The sequence below is a fragment of the Dermochelys coriacea genome, chromosome 2, assembly GCF_009764565.3.
Source record: "Dermochelys coriacea isolate rDerCor1 chromosome 2, rDerCor1.pri.v4, whole genome shotgun sequence".
Lineage (NCBI taxonomy): Eukaryota > Metazoa > Chordata > Testudines > Dermochelyidae > Dermochelys > Dermochelys coriacea.
In genome coordinates this window covers 57880982-57905423 of record NC_050069.1, presented here as the reverse complement: position 1 = coordinate 57905423, position 24442 = coordinate 57880982, and the positions used below count along the sequence as shown (strand labels likewise).

The 24442-nt window shown below is 39.7% G+C and overlaps 1 protein-coding gene across 6 annotated transcripts in view; it reads right to left on the bottom strand.

Moving 5' to 3' along the window:
* Window positions 1–24121, bottom strand: part of UBE2W (ubiquitin conjugating enzyme E2 W) — a 35658-nt gene extending 11537 nt beyond the window's left edge. Inside the window, exons 1-4 of one of the 6 annotated variants that reach the window (XM_038392135.2) lie at window positions 23435–24121; window positions 6115–6206; window positions 3996–4098; window positions 1044–1199 (exon numbers count right to left, since the gene is read on the bottom strand). In XM_038392135.2, the coding sequence (XP_038248063.1) occupies window positions 1044–1199; window positions 3996–4098; window positions 6115–6206; window positions 23435–23449 (366 nt within the window). In that variant the 5' untranslated portion in view covers window positions 23450–24121. Of the gene's footprint in view, window positions 1–1043; window positions 1200–3995; window positions 4099–6114; window positions 6207–6735; window positions 6832–23359; window positions 23383–23434 lie in introns of those variants that run through there. The other 5 variants (XM_043507708.1, XM_043507706.1, XM_043507707.1 and 2 more) reach the window with 5 other exon arrangements.
* Window positions 24122–24442: the final 321 nt, after the last annotated feature.

Below are 24442 nucleotides of genomic sequence, written 5' to 3'. Positions count from 1 at the left end.
TATATTATCTATTTAAATACAGGTTTACATTAAAAAAATAAATGCCATACGTTTTGTAAAATGTGTTAAAAGTAGGACTAGGCCCTGTTTACACTGATCAGGATCACTTTAGCACCTTTTTAGCAAGAACTTTAAGCAGGGATACCCAGACAGAGCAAAAAAGTTTGCAAATTTTTCAGAACGTTTGGACAAAGAAAACTAATTATTCACTCTTATTTGCAAAAGCAAATGTAACTAAAACCACTACCAAACTAAAATACTTTTGAAGTTTGCCTTCATTGTGTCACAAGTATAGTTTTGAATCCCAGTCTATATGAAGTCTCTCATAGCTTGGTGAGATTGACCAGATGGACTTGGGTTACACCTTCACTCATGAAGAACTGCAGCCTATCAATATCTTAATGAGTAGCACACTTTTCTGAAAAAAGTCACAGGGTGGTCACAGTGAAAAGGGAAGAGTTACAGAAATAATAAATAGGTATAAGCATTGTTTTGTATCCCAATAATATATATTTTCCTGCAAATAATTAGAACTGAAATTGTGATGTGGTGACAATAGACATCTGGCAAAACTGCATCACACAAGAACTGACTGCTGTAAAACAAATCTAACTCCAATTTCAAGTGTGATCCTACTCTGAAAAATGTTTATGTAAAAAAAATTGAGCCTCAATGGATCTGCTCCAAGCGCCATATCTACTTACTTAAGAGACAAAAATGTACTGTCAGCTGTGTGGCTCTCCCGTGCTAAGAGAACAAACTGGAAAAATGAAGGATGAAGAAAAAATAACCTATCAATGTATCCTACTGTAATTAATTTGGTTCTTTACAAATAGAAAATTGTTTCCTCCTACAAAATCTTTATAGCAAGTCAACATCTGCACTACTCAAAACATTTCAGTGTTAATTTATGGTATATTTGTTTGCATATTAGAAAAAAGGTAATATTATTCAAGTGTGAGAAATACAGACTTTGGAAAAAGTAGAAAACTTGCAGTTTTCATTTATTTTACTCTAAGTGCATTATAAAAAAAAAAACATACCTTTTCTTTGCAGCTGGAAAGCATGCTAATAATGCTAAGACAAACCGATTGCACTGAGAGAGCTGGGGACCAGTCTTCTGTTAGAATGGATAAACAAATATGACCATTGCTATAAACATGAGGATGAACAGGAATATTGTCACCAGTAAACATGACCTAAAAAAAGAATAAAATACGGTTAGCATTTGTTAACATTTAAAATGAGAAACAGACTTGCTTGTGTCTTCTGGAAACAGTAATGCCTTGTATTCAAAAGCCAGATTGTGCCATCTTTTCTTACCCTGAGAAGTATCTTACTCTGTTTGTAGTTCCATTGATTTCAGCAGGACTTTTTGCTGAGTAAGGTACTAATTAACATAAGGAGGTAGAATCTGGTCCAAAATGACTTGTACTTACGACAGAAAGAACTAGTGTGAAGAACTGAAAGGTTAAATGTAATCACTACTTATAAAGAGCAGTGCAGCACAGAAACGTGCAAAGACAGCTTTTCTAAATTATAGCGATATAAAGACATCACAAAGCTTTCATGAAAATTTTTTCAGTCTTAAAGCCTCATCCTATTGTTCTATAGAGAAAGGACTATGGACTGGCTACCCACCACACTGTGTTTCAGTGGTTCCATAATCTACAACATTATTCAACTGGAAATACCACGAGATTCATAAATGAGCAAGTCTCCTTACAACAACAAATAGAATAGAAATTTAAGTTCTGGGAAACTGATACAGGTCCCAGCAGAAAAAAAAACCTTGGTAATTAATGCTACAGACAAACAAAAAGTTGTGATTTATAAAACCACAGCATGCTGTCACATATGAAATATATAATTTTAAATTATACTCTATTTGAAGGATGATTTTGAGGTGGACAAAACAACACAAGAAAAAACGTGTTCAGAAATAGACAGGAATCAAATTGCCACGGTCAAAACAAGGAAAGAAGAGTGATCGTGGCAATTGCTGCCCGTAAGTCAGCCTTCTATCACTAATCAAATATAAAATTGACCCAGAATTCAAAGAAGGGACAAGGGAAGTGGAGGGAAAGAAGCACCCTCGGCAGCCAGAATTACCCACTCAACTCTTCAGCCAATCCCCTCACCCAACCATCAGCAACTTCCCACAGTATTCACCCATCACTAGATGATGTAATAACTCCCTTTTATCTATATATTTTATGGTCTACCATGTGAGAGCTTCCCAAATATTTTATGGATATATTCTTACAACATCCCATGAGGTAGGGAAACATCCTCATCACCAGTTTATAGATGGGGAACTGATGCAGAAAAATTAAACAACCTGCGTAATGTCACCTAGGACCTCCTTGTGACAGGAAATGAACTCGGATCTTCTGAGTTCCAGCCCAATGCCTTAACCACAAGATCACCCTCCTCACTTCACTTTGAACTTTTATATTGCTATTACTGGTATTCCTAAAATACTGAAGGTTTTATTTTTTCACACATCCAGCAATATATTTCTCTTTTTCAAACTAATGTCTCTCCTTTCAAAAAATAAAAACTATGCACAACTCAGTAAGCAAATGCATGCACACTATGAGACAACATACATTTGAGACAGAAAACAACTGAGTGCTTAAGTGATAGAAGTTTAAACTGTTATTTTACACTATATATGCACTTGTTTGAATCAAGGTATTAAATTATACAAGATGCACTTATTATATGGCAGAATTTTTATTAAGGGAGTTCTGGCTATCTTCAACAGTCAAGCATCCATTACTTAAATACGTAATTGTTTTCTGTACTAACCAGTGTATATGTACTGGTCGGTTTACTGTTTTACAATAAGTTGCATACAGCCACATACACACTTTGGGTAATGAGTACAAAGAGTACCTACTTGGAACCAAATGAAAGTGGCTACCCTCTTGTGGATCACCTATGAGTACTTCACTGCAAACCTGATGAGTGCAGATGTGCAGGTGCCAGTTTGTTCCTTAAAACCTAAGACTGAAAAGTCAGCATTCTAGTTTTTACCCCAATACCTAAACATATCTTTGTGGTTAAGCTTTTTTTATGGCTTTTTGAATGAGTTGCAATAAATATGTCTCCATAGAAATCATCACAATTAGTACTAATTCACAAACTCAGAACTTTCAGCTGAGAGGTCAAAACTGAATGGACATGAAGACTAAAGTACTCTCACTCTAGGCTTTTCCTCCTTTTTTCAGGGGGTAGAGGGAGGGTCTTCTGCCTACCCACCTTCCCCTTGAAAGCCACACTTTGTAACCTTCTCTCTGGCTGTGGAGGGTGAATGTAGCTCAGCATTGAAATTGCTCCTTTAGTTGGTTTGATGTCACTAGAGATCAACATAGCAACCCTTCCAACAGGATAGTGTACTTCCTCTGCATGGCCTGCTGCTGATTCAAGAAAAAATGAACCAAGTTTGTTCCTTAACTCATGTAGTACCAATAGATTATCAAGCCTCTCCTACCATGCCACAACACCTATGTTTGTGCTCCCCTGCCACAATCACAGCTGTGGTCCTACCTACAGTACTTCCCTAGCAGTATTAACAGGAGCAGCAGAGAAACTGGAAGAAAAGTGACATTAAGGAGCAGCACCGGGATTTGGAGGCAAGAATAGAGGAAAAAAGAAGTTTATCATCCACTCTACTTCTACACTCCAAAAGCAGTGCCCGTGTTGCTCTTTCATTGGTCAGAAAAAATCCCTAAGAGGATTCAAGTGACACTCAGAAATGTCAGATTTACTCTGTTCTTCCTATGAGACAAGTGGACATATTTCTCCACTGCAGAAACGTGTTTAAAAGAGGTGGCAACTGCACAATAGAGTGTACAATTTGAACCCATGTAACTAACACAGAACCTTAAAATTACAAAAGCGTGGACAATGTTACTATTCAGCATATCCCATGCAGTTATAATCTAAAAAGACAGGAGGTAAGCAGGAGGGAGAGAGAAACTAATTACCTGAGGAGAATCAAAGGGATATCGACTACTGAACTTAAATAGAAGCTGAAATTTCTCCCCTTCATATAATGTACCTGGAGCACCTTCCATATCTACGATCCACCTAAAAAACACATAGAAATCTTTAGTAACATAATCCAGCAATTTAAAATAAAATATAAAAGAATAAATGAACCACCTATTATGGCATCACTACTGAACTTTGCTTCGGTATCACAATGACCATGAAAGCAAAAGTAAATACAAATGGAAATTAACATCAAACCTCCGTATGTGAGAAACAAGTTTGGTATTTTATATACTCAATCTTTGCTATAGTGTTGTAGATTATACAAGCAGCAATGCCCCTAAGGAAATAAATACAAATGTGTTTCCCTATAAAATGCCTATTTGTACTCACAAGAGAAGTAAAGCCCAAGTTGAAAGACTGGTAGTATGTCCACCCCCCAGCCTCATTACCAAGTCTATAATTTGTGTGATGATTATTTCTATCCCCTTCCTCAGATGAAGCAGACTCCCTTTCCATTTTATTTTACTTTTTTGCCAGGGAGATTTAAGAATAATAGAAATGACACAAACAACATGCAGTTTACTAACATTAAATCAGAATCAAAAGGGGCATGCTCCTTTCCGACTCACATTTGCAAAAATGTCACTTGTGATGCTATATAGAACTTAGCAACAAAGAGAATGTGAAGGTTAGCAAGACAATAGCATACTACAAAAGTAGTAACTGATTTGCAAACTAATCTACTTCAATCACTGAGCTCCTCTTTAAAGGTTGTACAATAAAGGAAACTGATAGGCCAAAAAGGTACCTGTAAATATATAAATATATATAATCAGTAACTTAAAGGGAAAAAACTTACTGTCTAAAAGGCAGGAAATGCATAGTTAAAGTCCAACTATTTTGAAAAGTAATTAAAAATGGTGTCAGAGGGTTGGATGTCTATATTGTCTCAATGATACATGTCAGATATGCTCCAAGTTTTACCAACATTCCCTTACGATGATCTACATATCTCACTTATGGTTTAGCTGCTTAAAGTAATGATGCACATTGATGCGAATAAAACCTTTCTAGTGTATACATTTTTTTCAGACATACAGATATAATGGCAAAGAAAAGCATACACCAGCTTATACTTTATTTTTGAAAAACACAAAAATATTCAGATCAAACCATCATTCTCCATAAAAATTAGTTTCCTGAAAGAGTCTGAAGATTTGCTCTTGGTTCCCATCATCTTACTCTCAAGCTATTTTAATATTCATGTAGACCACTCATCCACATTTGCTGTAGTTCAATATCTTACTCTCCTCTATTCTTTTAGCCCTTTGGCACATGCTACAAGGGCCATACAGAACATGGACCTTTCTCTGGATCATACAATAAACCATGTGACATTTCAATAAATCACAATATTTATTTCCTTCTGCTTCAGTTTCCCCCACATCATGATTTAATGTCAAAATCTACCTTGATGGCAGTGACTGATATATTTAGGAGCGAAAGGTATAGTTTGCTTATCGTCTTTTCCCCATTCCTGTTGATGTCAAAGCATGGAGTCATCTCTCATCATCTTCTCTACAGTTTTAGATAAAACTGAATGCTTAGCATCCCTTCAGATTTTGTTCTCCTGAGTTCAGAATTGTTTAGGCACACCGAACAGACAAAGGAAATCCAAATGAGAGATTGTTGACTAAGAGGGATACTCTCTTGATTTAATGCAAAATGTAGATAATGTCAAACTACTTTAGACTAATATTTTTGATCTAGAATGGTTTGCCAGAATTTGTTCTGTAATTCTGTTCTGTCAGATAATGCATAGGTACATTTAGGCTGTTTTTTAAAAAATTCCAGACAAAAGTTTTTTATTCTATAAAAAAAAAAAAAGTGCAAGCATCATGGACCCAGACAGTGAAATGTATCACACTGTAGATTATAACCCAGTTTATCAGTTACTAGTGAACATATTAAACAGTGTACTTGCGAACCATATCACTTTTTTTTATATCCATGGATCAACAGGAGCAATTACTCTAGAAAAAACAATATTTCACTTGTCTATAATTTGAGTAATGTAGAAAACATGAGAAGAAGTATTTACACACTCACTGTGTAATTGAATTTTGAACACTCTTTTCGTTTAAAGTCATTCCTGGAGGTGGGTCATTCTGCAAAGCCAACAGTTCTTTCTGTAGTCTCTTCTAAAAAGAATATAAATAGGATTTGAAATATTGCATAAACTAGATATTACAATAAAGCTAATTAATTTACAGTATATTTTGCTGTTTAATAAAAGCAAAACAAACTCTTTTTGCCAACTATCTACTGAAAACTTGAAGTACAGAAAATGTGCCTCAGGACGAGGAAAGGGAGCTAGCTTCCTGCCACAAAAATTAAACAATCTATTATAATTGGTTAGATTCAGAGAAAAGTCATAAGCGTCAAACTCAATCATGTTCTCGTTTATATAAATTCCAAATATATTTGCAATATATTATTGGCAACTGTCAATCCAAACTGGATTATGGTATATGCATAAAAGGCCTAATTAGGTGCCAGATGAATCCGCTTATGGATGAAAAACCCAATTTGAGAGTGAAACAGCTTGTTACAAATATATTTACAATATATCAGAACAGTTCTTAAGTTAAAGCAAGAGAAGCAGATAACATAATGGTACTTAGCAAAGACTTTGGCACCTCCATAGTAAGAGCAATCATGGCTCCTTACTTAAGGTGGAATACCATTTTGCACTTAAAGCCATGATTCAGACTAGTGTATAAAAATGCAGCATGTCCTCCCAAGTTTAAAGCACTGAACAGAGACTGAATACTGCAAATTTAGAAGAAATCTATTAGTTTGAATTAAAAGTAAAAAATGGGTTCTTTAAGAAATCTGGCATCTGCATCAGTCTTTTCTTTACCCTAATGAGCCTAACAGAATAACGCTCTTCAAACATTCCAGAGATATAAATTAAAATCTTGTGCATAGGTCAAATTTAAAGCAATTAGGTCGTAATTAAGCTGTTATTAACTATTATGATTACATAAAATACAATTGGAGTCAAGACAACAGTTCTTAAATAGAGCCATTTTGACAGAGGTAACAACTACCACTATTCCTCACAGCTATGGGATATTCTGATATGGGTGTCTCAGTTCAGTCATTGGAACAGGGATCTGAATTTGGGTCTCCCACACTGCAGAAGAATGCACTAATCCCTTGGCTACTGGGTAGCCTGGGGTACATCTTTCTCAGTCTTTCCTGCTCAAGCTATTCCACTTTGTATAAATAATTAACCATTGGGCCAGAGAGAGAGAGAGAGAATGACAGTCCGGTGGTTTGGGCACTTACCCGGAAAGTGGGAGACCGAAGTCTATGTCCATGCTCCAATGATTAACTATTTATACCCAGTAGAACAGCTTCAACTGGAGAGACACAGACATCAACATATCCCCTAACCTACTGTTTAGGGCACTCTCCTGCAACATGAGATTATTTGAATGTGCATCTTTCTCCATGTCAGTCAGAATGAGGAATTGAACCTGTCTCTCTCACATCCCAGCTGAATGCACTAACTACTGGGGATAGAGTACCACCACCACCACTTCTTCCTGGCTTTTTTGTGAATGGTGCCCCAGTACCAACAAAATGTATTGGCTAAAATTATTTGGCTAGTTTGTATTAAATTCACAAATTGTTAGGGGGTACTGAAACATGCATTTTTCAGTAATTCGTCATTTGCCGAAAAATTTTTGCCCAGCTCTAATTGGTAGACTACTTAACCTGACTGTGTTTGCTCTCTAACTGTGCACATCAGTACTTTAAAGTCTTTGAGTTAAATAAATGCACCCTGAATTATCCCAAAATCAAGTATTACAAAGGAAGGAAATCAGATGTAAGGTTACACTTACAAGAAATAAAGGCATGTTAAGATATGGAAACTCACAATAGAGAGATGAATTAAGATTGCATAGGCATCCTGATTTATTACTGTTTGATTCTGCAGCCTTAAAATTATTGTAATGTCGTTTAATATGTTATTTAACAGAAGAACACACATCTTGTATATTCTTCTGAAGGTAATAAAAACAGCCTGAAATTTAGAATTGCCTCAGAATTCTATACTTGATTACTGTAAATAAAAATATAAAACTTCCGAAGTGTAACAAAGTAAATATCTTTGCATAGTAACTGAAGTTTAAGATAATATTGTAAGTAATGCTTTATTACTCAGCACATACCTAAGAACAGGTTAACTTACCTTTTTCCTATTTTGCCAGTATTAACTGAAATCCTGCATAAATACGTTCAAGTTCTAGTGATATGCTGCTTTAGTCAGATCTGATGAATTTCCTATTTTATCTATAAGATTCTATCTGTACCCGAGGTAAATAGTGCTAATAAACTTCTAATTATATAGGCTGTTTTTGCCTGAGTCAAGCACTCAATTGTTCCAAATAATCTGAGAATTGGCCCACAAACAGTCAGCCTGCAAAAAGATTTTACTGAAAATATATTAAACAGTAAAGCCACTTTTTTGGTAGCTCCAGACCAACCATTTTAAAAATCTCAGCATTTTATTATTATTTACAGAAAAACAGTCAGTGATTTTTCTCTCTGTCTTAAAAGAAATCATATCAATGTTAGAAGGCCCAAAATCTGACAGCTTTCAGATCACCTTCTCTGTATATAAAAGACCCTGTAATATGTTTGGTCACCCCTCCCCCCGAAAAATCCAATAAAATCCATTTTAAATTATTGCACATTACTAATTTCATAGTTACCACTCCTTTATTGCTTTCGGTCTACAAATTCCACCCTCACCCCTTGGTTAAACATGCTTTTCAAAGAATTTAACTTTGACCTAGACTACATTAGGTCTCAAGGTGAATAAAATCCTGGGTTTTTTTTAATATTTTCATTTTGTTTTTTCTTAATTTTCATTTACACATTACTCGTTTTTTTTTGTTTGTTTGTTTGACTTTCTTCAAATTTTATAGTCTTAGGCCTGGTCTACGCTAAAATATTAGATAGACTTAGCTCAGGGCTGTGAAAAATTTTGCGCTCTGTGTGATGTAGTTGGGTCAACCTAACCCTCACCGCAGATGCAGTTAAGTTGATGGAAGAATTCTTCATTGACCTAGCTACCGCCTCTCTGAGAGGCGGATTAACTACACCACAGGGTCTCAAACTTCGTTGTACTGTGATCCCTTCTGACAACAAAAATTAATACACAACCCCAAGAGGTGGTGGTGGAGGGGGCAGAGCTGGCTCGAGCTTTTTTGCCACCCCAAGCAAAAAAAACCCAACCAAACAAACAAAACAAAACAAACCGCCGCTCGGACTGCCAAAGCAAAATAAAAAAGAAGAAAAAAAAAATGGCGGCCAGAGAGCCGCCGAAGCGCTGCCCCAAGATTGACCGAAATGTCGCCCCAGGCACGTGTTTCCTTAGCTGGTGCCTGGAGCCGGCCCTGGGAGGGGGAGACAAAGCCTGAATCAGCCCCAGGCACAAGAAGGGTGGGGGAATTTTCGTCTAACAAATTTCACACCTAATGCTCATCTATTTTGCAAAAGGCAAGTCCAGGGTCTCATTAATATCCCTGCTGTAAGAAAGCCACAAACTCTGACACAAAAGTGGTAAGAGAACACACCATGCTATTTTGAACTTCCACAGCTCAAGAAAGCTAAAACCAGGCTCAACCAGGCTCGCTCTCTCTCTCTACCAGAGTTTGCAGTTTAAAGTCAATAAGATTTGTGCTCCTAAGTAACTTCGGTACATAAATATGCACTTTAGGTACACCTCTACCACAATATAATGAGGTCCGATATAATGCAAATTCGGATATAAATACGGTAAAGCAGCGCTCCAGGGAGCAGGGCTGCTCTACCTCATTATATCCAAATTCGTGTTACTGCAAGCGGTTCCTCTGTGCCCCCCCTTACATGCTGCAGATCCCCCCCCCCCGCCCCGCTCACCTCCACCTCCTCCCCAGAGCGCGCCACAGCTCCACTTCTCCTTCCCAGGCTTGCTGTGCCAATCTTGGTGCAGCTAAGTGTTGTAGGATCAAAGCCTGTTACCCAGAGTTTTCAGAATCCACAGCAGTGGTAACTTAACTGTTTCACTCCGGGCAGCGTCAGGAATAAAGCAATGGGAACACAGCACTCCAGCTAATGAAAAATTAATAGAGGTAAGCATGCTCTTATCTAAAACTACCATTTATTAGATTTAAGCACACACAGACACAACCAATAGGTTAAGAACAACCCAAATATTTACCTAAAATCTGGGACAGTATTGAGTAAATAGGAACAATTCAGCAATGGCCAGTTGCTTCCCCGCTGGAGAGTAAGGCGTCAGGAAAAACCTCTCTCAGGACACCTTCAGAGGACTGCTACAAAGTACATTCTATTTAGTCCTTTTTATAACTAACTTTTACAACACACAAATCATAATGACCCCCATTGGGTCATCACTTCTCCTAACATCAATAAACTACTCAACAAACATTCTTAATCTTAGTCATAATAAGCTTCTATATCAAAGGCACCCAAAACTGAAGGTTCCCGTCCACTTATTTTCTTTCAGTGTCAAATTGTTGATTATTTTTGTCCCCTCCTCCCAGTCTAATTAGCAGAGACTGCAAGCCTACAAATGTATTTGACCTTGCCTCCAGAAGCTCAAAAGGGGACAACATGTATACAAAACAAAGAATGTAAATTAAGTGCTAACCTATTTACACTACAATACAAAAAGTGGACATTCAATTAAATTTAAACGCAGCTAATAAAATTTTTTTTGCACAATGAACAATTAACCTCATTGCTACAAAATCTCATTAAAAACTAAACAATTTAACCTGTTTATTCACTTATATGGGTAAAAAGAACAGTTACTTAAACTAAAGTTTCACATACTGATATTTCAGTATGTATTTACACATTCAGTGTCCTTTAAATTGTTGTTGCGAGTTGAAGGTGTTCTGTCCGAAAACTGAATTAAAATTTAAAACATCTGTATAGTTTGAAATTTAGAACTGTGCTCTTCTCCAACAAAATGTTAGCAACTTTGTTGTGCAACCATGTCTCTTATCCATTTGTGGCTCTCAAGCACAACATACTATTTCAGATTGCTCCACAGTTTTGCAAGACTCTCACATAATGTTAGACAAACACCTGTCAGGGATGGTCTAAATAAGGGATTTCAACCTCTTTCTTTCTAAGGCCTCCCCAACATGCTATAAAAACTCCATGGCCCACCTGTGCCACAACAATTGTTTTTCTGCATATAAAAGGCAGGGCCACCGTTAGGGCTCCACGCTTCAGGGAGCCCTGTGAAGCTAAGGGCTAGTCTACACTGGCAATGTTAAAGCACTGCTGCATCAGCGCTTTAACGTAGCTTGTGTAGTCACGACAGTGCGCTGGGAGAGAGCTCTCCCAGTGCTCTAAAAAAAAAACCCACCTTCACGAGGGGCGTAGCTCCCACCACTGGCGCTTTACAATGCTAAAACTTGCTGCGCTCAGGGGGGTGTTTTTCACACCCCTAAGCGAGAAAGTTGCAGCGCTGTAAAGTGCCAGTGCAGACAAGCCCTAAGTTGCTCAGGCTTTGGCTTTAGCCTTGGGTGGCAGGGCTTGGAACCCCAGGCTTCAGCCCCATGTGTTGGAGCTTCGGCTTTCTGCCCTGGGCCACAGCAAGTCTAATGCCAGTCCTGATTGGCAGACCCCCTGAAACCTGCTCAGGGCCCCAGGGTCTCTGGTTGAGAACTACTGGTCTAGATAATACTTAATGCTGTCATGAGTGCAGGGGACTGGACTAAATGACTTCTCGAGGTCCCTGCCAGTCCTATGATTCTACAAGAATATTTATACCTTTTTTCAAAGATATCATCAGCACAGCAGCCACTGCCCTAGTCCTCCAACTTTAAATAATTCCCTATTACCACCTTCCAGGTGCTTGAACTACAAAATGCACATGTATAAACAAACTCAAGCAGATCACATCAGGTGCTTTCAAAATATATGAAATCAAATGGAATAATCCAGAAAAAAATTGCATAATACCAAGCAATCCATGGAAATAATGAGAGGAGCTTCCAACCCAATATTGAGGGTATATGTACGCTGTGTTTTAAAACCCATGGCAGCAAATCTCAAGAGCCCAGGTCTACACACTTGGGCTTGCTCTCTGGCACTGAAACCACTGTGTATACCTTCCTCCCACATCCGTCCCTGAGCTTCAGGGTCCAAGCTGCAATGTCTACACAGCTGTTCTTAGCTCTGTAGCATGAGCCAAAGTATATAAATGCAGGCTCTGAGACTCTCTGCCACGAGTTGTAAAATGTAGCGTATACATACTCTTAGTTGACACTACTGGAAAGAAGACACTATGGATTTTCAAAGACAATAAGCAAACTTTTTTCAAATGTGCTGGTCCAAACCAATAGATCATGTACAGTCATTGATTTACACATCCAGCAGCCACTAATTGCCAAATGAAAAATCCCCACTTACTTCTATATATGAATAGCTAAAGGTATATCCAATAGAACATTGATTTGGATATTCTGATTTTAAAAAAAGTAAATAAAGCAAACAGTGCAAGACCAGGAAATGAGCAACCCGACGATAAAACTAGAATGCATACGAAATGAAGGAAATGTTTTAGAAAAGAATTATTTTGGTTTTAATATAAACTTTTTAAAATCTTTTATTTTTAAAATTTTCCAAAATAAGAGGCAGCTAGCTTTGTGGTCTAGTTAATTCTAACAGTGTTCTATGCTGCCAGGTGGCAGACCTATGTTATTTATTATTTGTATTACAACAGTATCTTGGAGCTCCAGAGAGGAACCCGGACCCAGTCATACTGGCATCCAACCATCCTCTGGAAATATAGCTGCTATGATGTGGGACAAAAAAGGTCAAAACCAGTGTGAAATACAGATTTTTAGAGTGACCTGCTTAATATAATTTATTTAACTTTTAAAACTACTACTTCATACATCTTTTACTAAGCAAAAGTCTATACTAGCACGGATATGTTGTGCATTCTTATGGATAAACAGGACCACATATTACCACACCCATCAACAATTCTATTTCATTTACACATTCTTTGATCTAGTCTCAAGGACCTGATGGGCACTAAACTCCCAACAGTACTGATGTTTCAGTTCGTAATAAACACACTAGCACAGAAGCATTTCACACACATCTACATATCTATCTATATAGATGTAGATAAAAATATGGACCACATGTAGAGGGAAAAGGAAACTGCAAAGGTTAAAATAATCAGTTATATTCTAATGGCAAAAATAATGAATATTGCCACTACATGCTGCCTCACTATGAAACATACAGCAGTATTTAGATGAGTAAGTTGAAAATATAAAACACAACATGACATGCTAGCTTGAGCTTGCCACCAGACTCATATGGACAAATGCTTCAACCCCCAAAAAGACCCACTAATATTAACAAAGACCTGACTGTAGAATCAGAAACCTATTTACATATAAATTAAACAGAATCAAAGTTATTTTATTTTTAATTTGCCCACCAATATAGCTTGTGATTTACATTTTCTTTCTGAAAACATTTAGAAGAACTGGTATTTTTCAGATTGTTCTTTCCCTGCTCCCCCTCAAGTTGAAACAACCAGTAAGTGAATGTTTATTTCTTTCCATAGTAACATACTGAATTTTCAGCAGTTTTTATTTAGCACATTAAAATATTGGAGTCAGGTAAGTAGGTCAAATGAACTACTTCAAGACAAGATTTCTACAGACTACTTAGGATATGCAGTTTCTAGCTACTGTCATCATGCAACAAATGTCAAAGTTTTATTATGCAATATTATTTTAAAGTGAGACAGCTTAAAATTCATACCCATTTATCACTGCATCACTATTCATAACAGCTGAACACAGCAATTACCAAAAAGCTTTGGTTGTCTTAAAATAATTCTAAATCTAAAAAACAGCATATCCCACACTCTTGGAACTGCATGAACAAAATGATAGGTGCAGTTACAACTGGTCATTTGACTCATTTTTTCTTCAAGATATCTGCAAATACAGTGACTGAATGCACTCATTCAATATGTAAACATATGCATATTTTTATGTGTGAAATTCTGAAACATTTAGATTACATACAAATATACATTAAAATACACTATGGTTGTAAAGTTAAGCACTCAAAAGTTAACAAATGCAAAAATTAAGGCTGCCTGTGCAATCTCAATTCAGTCTGCTTCCACAAATATGTTATGATTGACTTGGCCACATCATATAGGAAGTCTATGCCAGAGCTAGAAATGGAACACAGCTCTCCTACATCCCAGTCCATTAAAGAACGTTCTTTTGTGTTTTCTCTTCTTGCAACTATCTCATTCACTGTCCATCCTGTGGCACTTAATGAGGCAAAGGTCTGCAGAATAAATAACATGGCATAATGTAATTAAAGACTATTTTAATGCACAATGGGGCAGCATTAAGGTTGTACAGGCAACCTTAATTCTGCCATTTCCTTAACTGAGAGTAAACATTGCAACCTTAACATTTTTTCAATGTAGGTTTTTTTGTATGTCGTTTCCTAAGTATTTCTGAAAAGCAAACTGAAAAAACAGAAATTTCATTATAAAGAACCATATGAACCACCACAGGGGCAACCAAGAGGATTGGAAGCCAGGACCTTTAGATTCACAGCATATACCACTACCATGTCAGCTAAAGGAGAAGGCTGTAGCAGAGTAGATTGCCATTTATCCTCCATGAGAACCAGACACTAGAACAGGCAGCATTCATTTTGTGATCAGATAATAATTGTGTAAGCACTAGCAAAGGAAAGTTGGGAATCAGGATTGTTGGATTCTGTTTCTCATTCTGGATGGAAGTGTGATCTAATGGTCAAAGAGAGCACACCTAAGCACACTGATCTGACACATTTGTTCCAAAAGTGAGTGTGGCTAAGTAGATGAGACTCCCATATTAGAGGTCTGGGTTCTATTCCTAGCACAAGTCATTTCTGGCAGAGCTATCTCTCAGTTACCCTGCCTATAAAAGGAGGAGAATGATCCTTGCCTTACCTGCCAAGAGCATATGGCCTCTCTCAAATAATAAAGGCTTCGAAATGCACAAAATTAACAGGAAGTCAGTAGAAGTGCTGAGACTAGAACTCCTGCTGGCTCTGCACGAGGACTAAGAGTATGCTCACAGATTTTAGCTGCCAGTCTCCAAGGGGCTCTACTGAGCACATGCAAATAACTTAATTTGCGGTGCTTATAACCAGAACTGGATTGGGTATAGAAATGCATCCTTCCAATTGCAGGACTATCCCACCTCCAAATTTTGAGTTCTTCCTCCAAACCTGCTGCTGGAGCTTTTCGAAGTAGCAGCTGGATTATTTTTTCCCTCTTATCTGGTAAAACTACCTATTTTGCCCTAATATTCTCCAAAAAGGTTAAATCATTCCTCCTGAAACCTAAAAATAATCATCTTAAGCAGAAAACAAGCATGGAAAATTTCAGCCACAATGGTTCAACTTTAGTAAAGTTACAAACAACTGAGCTCATGCTTATAATAGAAAGCATTAGGAAACCTTAATGTGTATAAATATCAATCTCAAAGAAAGGAAGATTAAGAACCTGCACACATTAGGCATCTGAGCCTGCATTTCTTGCACACCCTAACCTTTCACTGATTTCTAGAGATCTTTGAGGTGCATAATGAAGGCAGAATCAAGTCCTAAACAGGTAACCATATTGCCTCTATATAAATCTATGGTATGCCCACATCTTGAATACTGCATGCAGATGTGGTCGCCCCATCTTAAAAAAGATATATTGGGAAAGGGCAACAAAAATGATTCGGGGTATGGAATAGTTTTCATATGAGGAGAGACTAATAAGACTGGGACTTTTCAGCTTGGAAATGAGACTACTAAGGGGAGATATGATAGAGGTCTATAAAAATCAGGACTGGTGTAATGAAAGTAAATAAGGAAGTGGTATTTATTAATTAATTAAGAACTAGGGGTCACCAAATGAAGTTAATAGACAGCAGGTTTAAAACAAACAAAAGAAAGTATTTCTTCATTCAACATACAGTCAACCTGTGGAACTCTTTGTCACAGGATGTTGTGAAGGCCAACAGCATAACAGGGCTCAAAAAGAACTAAAGTTCATGGAGGATAGGTCCTTCAATGGCTGTTAGCCAGGATGGGCAGGGATGGTGTACCTAGCCTCTGTTTGCCAGAAGCTGGGAATGGGCGATGGGATGGATCACTTGATTGCCTATTCTGTTCATTCCTTCTGGATCACCTGGCATTGGCCATTGTCAGAAGACAGGATACTGGGCTAGATGGACCTTTAGTCTGACCCAGTATGGCTGTTCTTATATTCCTAACTATTGCAAGTTTGGATGCTAGAGACAATCAAGTTTGATTAGTTCTTATGATTATTAAGTTTGCATACATCTAAAAGATTAGTAAAGCAGAAGTTAGGCAGTTTTTAGATTATAACCATCATCTGGATGAACAGGAAAAGGCATTTTAACTTCCCACTCATAGCTGTTTTAATAGGGAACTTGCATTACTCAGTCTTATTGCGTTAGAAACTAACAGTTCACAGATAGACTGTAGAACCATAAAATGTGTTAACTTTCTGTTGGTGTACACCAAAACACTGTATTACTAGCAGTCTCAGAGAAAGGGAAGGGGAGAAGTAGGGCATTTTCTGATTTTCAGTGTGTCCTCTCACTAAAGGAAACATTAAATAAATGTTTATCATATTAAATTATGATATTTTGTTTGGTATTTTAGTTAACTGTATTGGTATTGGCTGTGAAGATATGTATTTCTTTTTTAGGAACTTATGTTAAAAAGGTTCTTTTTTTTCTATATTTCAAATCTTGTAATGTAATACTATGTGATTTTTTTGGTGCAATGAAGTTTTAGGCATTTCGCTAAAATTTAGAAGAGATTACATTTTCAAGTATTAATCTAATTTAATGAAACTTAATTGTTTCAAAATATTTAGAATAAGTGCTGGTTGTCAATAGCAAATTAATGCTAAAAATTTCAGTGCATAAGGATTGTCTCTAAGTCTTTAACAAGGGAAAGGCTACCACCAATTTTATCCAGGGATTTTTATAAAATGTGCATGGTTTGTATGCATCACCAAATCCCCAAGACAAAATTATATTATGGTTCATAAATATAGGTGTATTTTTACATTATTTACATCTGTCTCTTACATGAAGAAGATGTTAACATCTGCTCAATGAGCAACAGCAATCCAAAAAGCCAACAGAATGTTAGGAACCATCAGGAAAAGGATAATAGTAAAACAGAAAATATCATAACATAAATCCATGGTATGCCCACACCTTGAATACTGAGTGCAGTTCTGGTCCCATTAGAACAGGAAAAAGAATAGAGGAGGGCAACAAAAATCATCAGGGGTGTGGAACAACCTCCACAGGACGAGAGATTAAAAAGACTGGAACTGTTCATCTAAGAAAAGAGATCGGGGGGGCGGGGGGAGGCTATGATAGAAGTCTAAAAAATCATGAATGGTGTGGAAAAAGTTAAGAAAGTATTATTTACCTTTTCACATAACACAAGAACTAGGGGTCACCAAATGAAAATAATAGGCAGCAGGTTTAAAACAATCATAAGGAAGTACTTCTTCACACAACACACCATCAACCTGTGAAATTCATTGACAGGGGATATTGTAAAGGCCAAAGTATAACTGGGTTCAAAAAAAAAAAAAAAATTAGGTAAGTTAATGGAAGATAGGTCCATCAATGGCTATTAGCAAAGACAGGCAGGGACCCAACCCCATACTATAGGTGTCCCTAAACCTCCGACTGCTAAAAGCTGGGCCTGGAAAATAGGTTATGGTTCGCTTGATAAATTTCCCTGCTCTGTTTACTCATTCAAGCATCTGGCATCAGCCATATTGGGCTAGATGAACCATTGTTCTGACCAAGTATGGCTATTCTTATGTTCTTATTCATAAGTTTAACCTCTGTAAACAGTGGAAGCAGCAGTAGCCAATATAGTTGAGACTTCATAAGCAAATCCACACTATCCATTTGCTCTAAGACATTCATAACTTTCAAATAACTTCAAATTCAAATAATTTCAAACAACAGGGGGCAGAGTAGAACTGTGGCTGGGGTCAGAGCTGGGCTGGGCCGAGTGGTGCTGGGTGGCACTTCCTCACCACCCCCACATACGGCTGACCTGCGCCCTGCCGCACACCCCCACGAATGTCCTTCCACACACTCCTAGGAGAGCATGCACCAGAGTTTGGGGACCACTGATGTAGTATAATTAAATATAGCACCATTTCTTGAATAAGGAATGTCTATTACATTGTTATATTATGTACAACAGCAACTACATCAAGATATCTTACTATAACCAAATGAAACCTCAATAAGTTTGTGGATCAGAGTTATTTTAAAATTTAAACAAGTCCTCTGATAATCAGGTCCCAAATAAAAAGAGTGGACAACCTACTGCAGAGAGAACTAGATTTAACACTTAACGTGATTTTTAGAATCAGACATTGGAGATCGAAAATGTCACAACCTATTTTCACGTACTTGTTCCAGTCTAGTTTTAAAGATGACCTAAAAAAGATTTTTTTAAAAAACTTGCTAGAAAATCATCATTAAAATGACCTGAAAGGTTTGGGGGAGGGTTTTTGGTTTTACTTAAAGGTTTTTCTCCTGCTCATTTTGTACCTGAGAAGGAATGAGGAATAACAATTCTGATTTTCCCTTGTTTGCTGCAGGTATTGAGGGCCTCAAAATCTATATTGTCAGCTTTCACACTTTAACTGGAGTAATTGGGTTGTTCAATCTTTACCAAAGACTTCCTCTAGCCAATATATTAGTCATTAAAGTTAAGCAGATATCAACACAAAGTATTTTAGCCAGTTTAAAGATCCCTTCTGATCTAAATTGTTTAACATTCACTCTAAATCAAAAGCTTCTCTTCCATTTTGTAGACTTTTCATTAAATAACTGAACAGAATCTCTCAACTTCAAGAAAATGTTACAAAATGTGCTCTAAAAATGTGTTTTAAAAGGCTACATAATTAGTAAGATGGAAACAAAAACAATGCTTCACTAGCTCCTTGGATTCCCTGATCAAAAGGCCTAGGGAAATAAGGGGTCCCTTAGACACTATCAGTGAGTTTAACAGATGCCCTTGAGATTAACATCTATAATATAAAAACAAGCACTAAATTAGACTTTCCCACTGCCATATTTTCCAAGAAACAGACACTAGCTAAAACATTATTATTAATACTAGATAGCTCTTAGATAGCACTTTGCATCTGTGGATCTCAAAGTGCTTTACAAAGGCAGCAATCATCTCCCTTTTACAGATAGACGAACTGAAAAACAGGTGTGCTCTTGTACAGTTTATTTCACAACACAGACCAGTGGCAAATACAAGAACAGAACCCTGGTCTCCCAAGTCCCAGGTTGTATCTCCTTAAAGCTTCACAATAGTCTCTTCTACATAGTGTTTATACCTCTTTACAGACTTTTTTGTTTAACAGAAACTTTTGGGGACATAATTTGTAATTAGTCAAAACTAAGGTGCATAAAGAATTCTGAATGTTAAATAAAGACCAAACTGCAAAAATAATCTGGCATACAGATTCTTACAGAAAATGGAGCCAAAGATCTATTAGCCCATCTTCCTGCTAAATGGGGATTGTCTGGTACTGTATGTTCTCACGTGCTTTATCCAGTCTTGTTTTAAATGACTCATAAAACTGGACTTCCATTACTTTATTGGGAGACCATTCCAGAGTCAAATACATTTCACTCACATAATTTCCTAGCTTAATTATTATTTTTTCACTTATCCATATTACTCCAACCCATAAACCCTGAAGCTGGATATCAGCACAGCCATGTGTGTTTTGCTCCATCTTCTCTTCTCACCATTTGGTACATCTTCTCTGTGGGCTGTCTGAGGGGTAGCACCACTATAGTTAAGGTTACCTCATGACATCTGTTGAAAAGTCAATGTTTCTAGGTCCTCTAAAACATGCTTAGTTGGATCTTTTTGAAATTGTGCATCTTTCTGGAGAGTCAAGGGTCAGTGATTTTAGAAAAAGTTTCTGGGTGTTTTTTTTTTTTTTTTGCCCAGCACTGGAGATCAAACTATTACTGAGCTATGAGTCAAAATGGTCTCAACCTATTAAATTCTACCCAAGGTAGTGCATGGCACTCAATAAATTTTGGGGGGACCCAATTTGAGAACAGTAGTTAAGAAAGTGTCTGTTTTTACACTGTGCATGCACCAATACAGAAAAACAGCTAGAGAGGGGTCTCAAACTCACAGCCCGTAGGCCATCTGCCACCCGCTAGCCTCCCCAATGTGGCCTGCGAGGCTCCAGCCGTTTTGGAGCTGGGTCTCTCTCTTGGCCCCACCTGCCGCCCCTGGGTGCTCCCCACCCCAGGCGATTTAAAATGGCCTGGGGCCCCAGCAGCACAGTGGAGCTGAGCAGTGTCTGTCTGCCTGCTTGCTCCATATGTCTTCTGGCCCCTCCCTAGGGCTCCCAGCCTGCCCCACCTTGGAGCCTCAGGTAAGCATCGCACCCCTGACCCCCACCCCAAACTCCCTTCCAGAGCCCAACCTCTCACCCCTTCTGCACCCAAACTTTCCCACAGAACCTGCACCCCAATCTCCTACCCCAAACCTCCTCCCCCACCCAAATTCCCTCCCAGAGCCTTAGGCAGGTGGGGGGGCGGAGTTGTGGGGGGGGGGTTCTGGGCAGCATGAGTGACATTATTGGCCCGCTGGGAGGATTTTAAGACTGGCACTGGCCCTCAGGTAAATTGAGTTTGAGACCCCTGAGCTAGAGGGTTTCCACTCCTGCCATTTTATATGCTGTAAAATTCTAATTCTTATAAGTACTCTACATTCCAAATGGTAAATGGGAATGCCTTTGGTGTGTCTTTCAGGATGCAGGTTAACAGTAATGATCCAAACTTGGGGTAATTTGACCAAGGGGTTCCCATGTGGCAGCGCCTCCCCTCCCAAAAAAAACCAAATGAACAAACAAAAAACCTGTTTCCTTCAACTGCCTTGTACTGTTAAATTGAACGATACAAATGACTGGTTGAATCACAGACCTCTTTACTGCTGGGAGCTCACTCTTCAATTAACAATTAAAGATAAAATTAATCACAAGTCCCACCCTAAGATAAAAGGACTTTGGGGCTATGTGGCTAAGAGACTGCCATCTATAACTCTCAAATTGTAGCAATTTGGGGGTAGGTGGGGCCTGAATGTAACCAAAGTCTTTGGGAGAAAAATTAGACATGAATGGTTTTGAGAAGGAAGGGGGTGAAAGACTGGAGGAATAGGGAGAGACGGGTTTGGGGCTGCAGTGAGAGGAAGGGGGTTATGGCAGGGGCAGCAAGAGAGTTGGGGGCTCACAGCACCCTGCCAGCTCCACCAAAGCACCCTAACACTACTCCATTGTAATACAGTTGTACTTTGCTCCAGGCACTGGATGAATCGGGTTATAAGAGGGGAAGAAGTAACAAATAGAAACATTTATACACCAAAGAACGCAGTTTTCAGAAAACTGCATTCCCTGCTTGCAGTGGTGAGGCCTAGGTACAATAGTGAGGAGGTGGTGAGGTTGCATGGGCGGCCCTAACTGCATTTCCTGGTTTTCAGACCTCTGAGTTTGATATATAACCAAGCAATCTTAACTCATGGTAAAAGGGATTTTTTGGCCACTAATTAGTTTATTTCACTTTGAAGTCCACTGGCTCAGAAGAAAAAAAAGAAAAGGAGTACTTGTGGCACCTTAGAGACTAACAAATTTATTAGAGCATAAGCTTTCGTGAGCTACAGCTCACTTCATCGGATAAAGTGAGCTGTAGCTCACGAAAGCTTATGCTCTAATAAATTTGTTAGTCTCTAAGGTGCCACAAGTACTCCTTTTCTTTTTGCGAATACAGACTAACACAGCTGCTACTCTGAAACCTGGCTCAGAAGGTAAGAGTAAAAAACAAAAGGGAAAAGATAAGAAATTGGGCAGAGGACACTGCTCCGGAAAGGAAAAAGAAAAGGCAAAAAGTAGTATTAATTTTTCAGAGATAAAGGAGATGTGAAAATGTGTTAAGAAAAAAGGCACCACTTTGTTATGAGTGAAATAATTCAGTTCCAGGACTGTTCATAGGTTTCAGAGTAGCAGCCGTGTTAGTCTGTATTCGCAAAAAGAAAAGGAGTACCGGTGGCACCTTAGAGACTAACTCTAATAGGACTCAGGTTTCAGAGTAGCAGCCGTGTTAGTCTGTATTCTCAAAAAGAATGCATCCGATGAAGTGAGCTGTAGCTCACGAAAGCTTATGCTCTAATAAATTTGTTAGTCTCTAAGGTGCCACAAGTACTCCTTTTCTAATAGGACTGTTCATGTTTGTTATCACTAGTCTCACTTCTCAGAACATTTCATAACCCTGTCCTAATACTGTAAATGTGGACACTTCTACCTTCAAATTTAGTGTGTTGCACAGAGAAAGTAATCAAAACCTTCACAGCTGTTTCAACTGCCACCATCTAAAAACTCCTCCACAAAAGGTCGAAAGAAAGAAGAAATTCTGGTAGAAACCTGTCACAGCAGCAAGACCTTTCATGTTATTACAACCACTGCAGCCAAGCCCAAGAAGCCAGTCAGCCATCCTGCTGTTCCCTCTCATTGGGAAGACTCCCCTCCCCAGCCACCACCGACTCCTGATATCAAGGCTGTCTTTTTGTGAGACCCACCCCAACCTCAGGCCGCCATGCCCTCTCCAGTCTTCATAACCTCCCTTAGGAAGACTTTGGGAGTCTCTCTGCAGTACCCAGAATGATCCTTACATGCACCGAGGGGACAGGAAGGGGGTTCTCGCTATCACATCCTCCATTCCTTACACACTCCGGGGGGGGGGGGCGGGAGAGGAGACCCTCATCCCCACTTCACACACGCCCCAGGGGAGGTCTTCTCCATCATACCTCTTTCGCGCAGACTATGGGGGGGTCTCTCTACCAGAACTCCCCCCGTTCTCTCTCTCTCTCTCTCTCTCTCACACACACACTCCCCGGGGGGCGGGGTGTCTGCCACATCCATCACACACACCTGCTGTATGTGTGTGTGTGGGGGGGGGGTGTTTACAGTGCTCCCCATGACCCGAGGAGAGGTACCTTCCTATTCCCCCCACACTGTATCCACGGACACCCCAGAGCCTCCCCACCAACCGCCGCAGCTTCCCCCGCCCAGCCGCCCCGAACCTCCCCTCCCGCCAGGGGCTGCTCCGGTCACCCGGAAACGCCGCTCTCCCTACTCCAACGCCCCGCCCGGCGACCCTCCTCCCCGGCTCCGCCGCTAGCTCCTCACCTGCATGGACGCCATGATGGATCCGCGCCCCCTCCCCCTCCGCGCCACCAGCGGGGACCCGAAGAGACAGACACGCAGCGCCGCCCCACCAGGTCACGTGGGGCCACAAGCCGAAAGCGGGAGGACGCATGCGCCAAAGCGGCCAGAGGTCGGGGCTGCGCTAGGAACTGGCCACGCCCCGAGGGGGGTGTCACGTCACGTCACGTCACATCGAGGCGAGGGGCGCGGAACGAGGAAACGTGCCGAGTCGGCCTGTGCGCGGCGCGCGCAGGGCCTGGGAAGCGCTCGGCCGCTGGACTGGAGCCCGCGGAGCAGTAGCGCGCCCTGAGCCGGGAGGGGAGGGGGTGGAGTGTTGGGCACTGCGCCTCTGGCTGAGCCTCCTCGCAGCGCCCGGGCGGGGTGCTCGGCGGCAGGAGAGACCCCGGGCCCGCCGGGTGTGGGGCCTCTGGGGAGCAGAGTTCGCCCCCGCGGCTGCTCCATGCGGGGAGTTGAGTAGGATTTAGGGTTGCCTGTTCTGGTTGCACGTGTTCCTGGAGGTTTTTTCACACGTAATCTTTAATTCCTGGAGACTCCAGGCCAATCCTGGAGAGTTGGCATTGTATCCCCCATCCCCCCCTTTCTACTCCCCCCCCCCCCCGGGTGATTCCAGGGAAAGCTGCAGCGAGGTCACATGAGCATTTAGTCACTGTCCATTTCTCTAAAACTCTAGCTGGTCTCTACTGAGCATGTGCAAATTGTGATGTTTCAAATGCTTAAACTATAACTTTGCTAAAGGTGGGTAGATTTTTCTGGAGGCAGCACAACCCTGAGATGAAGGTCATGTCCTCACTAAATATTCATACCCCTGCCCCAAAGCACGGGGGTGCTAGAGCTTCTCAAAGAACAGGGCATCTGCATTTTTGTTAAAAATGGTAGAACAATGTATTTTTCTTTCATGTTCTCAGAAATAGCTGAAATTTTCCAGAAGGCTTCAGCCGGAGGAGAAACAGTTGGCTGGAAGACTTCAGC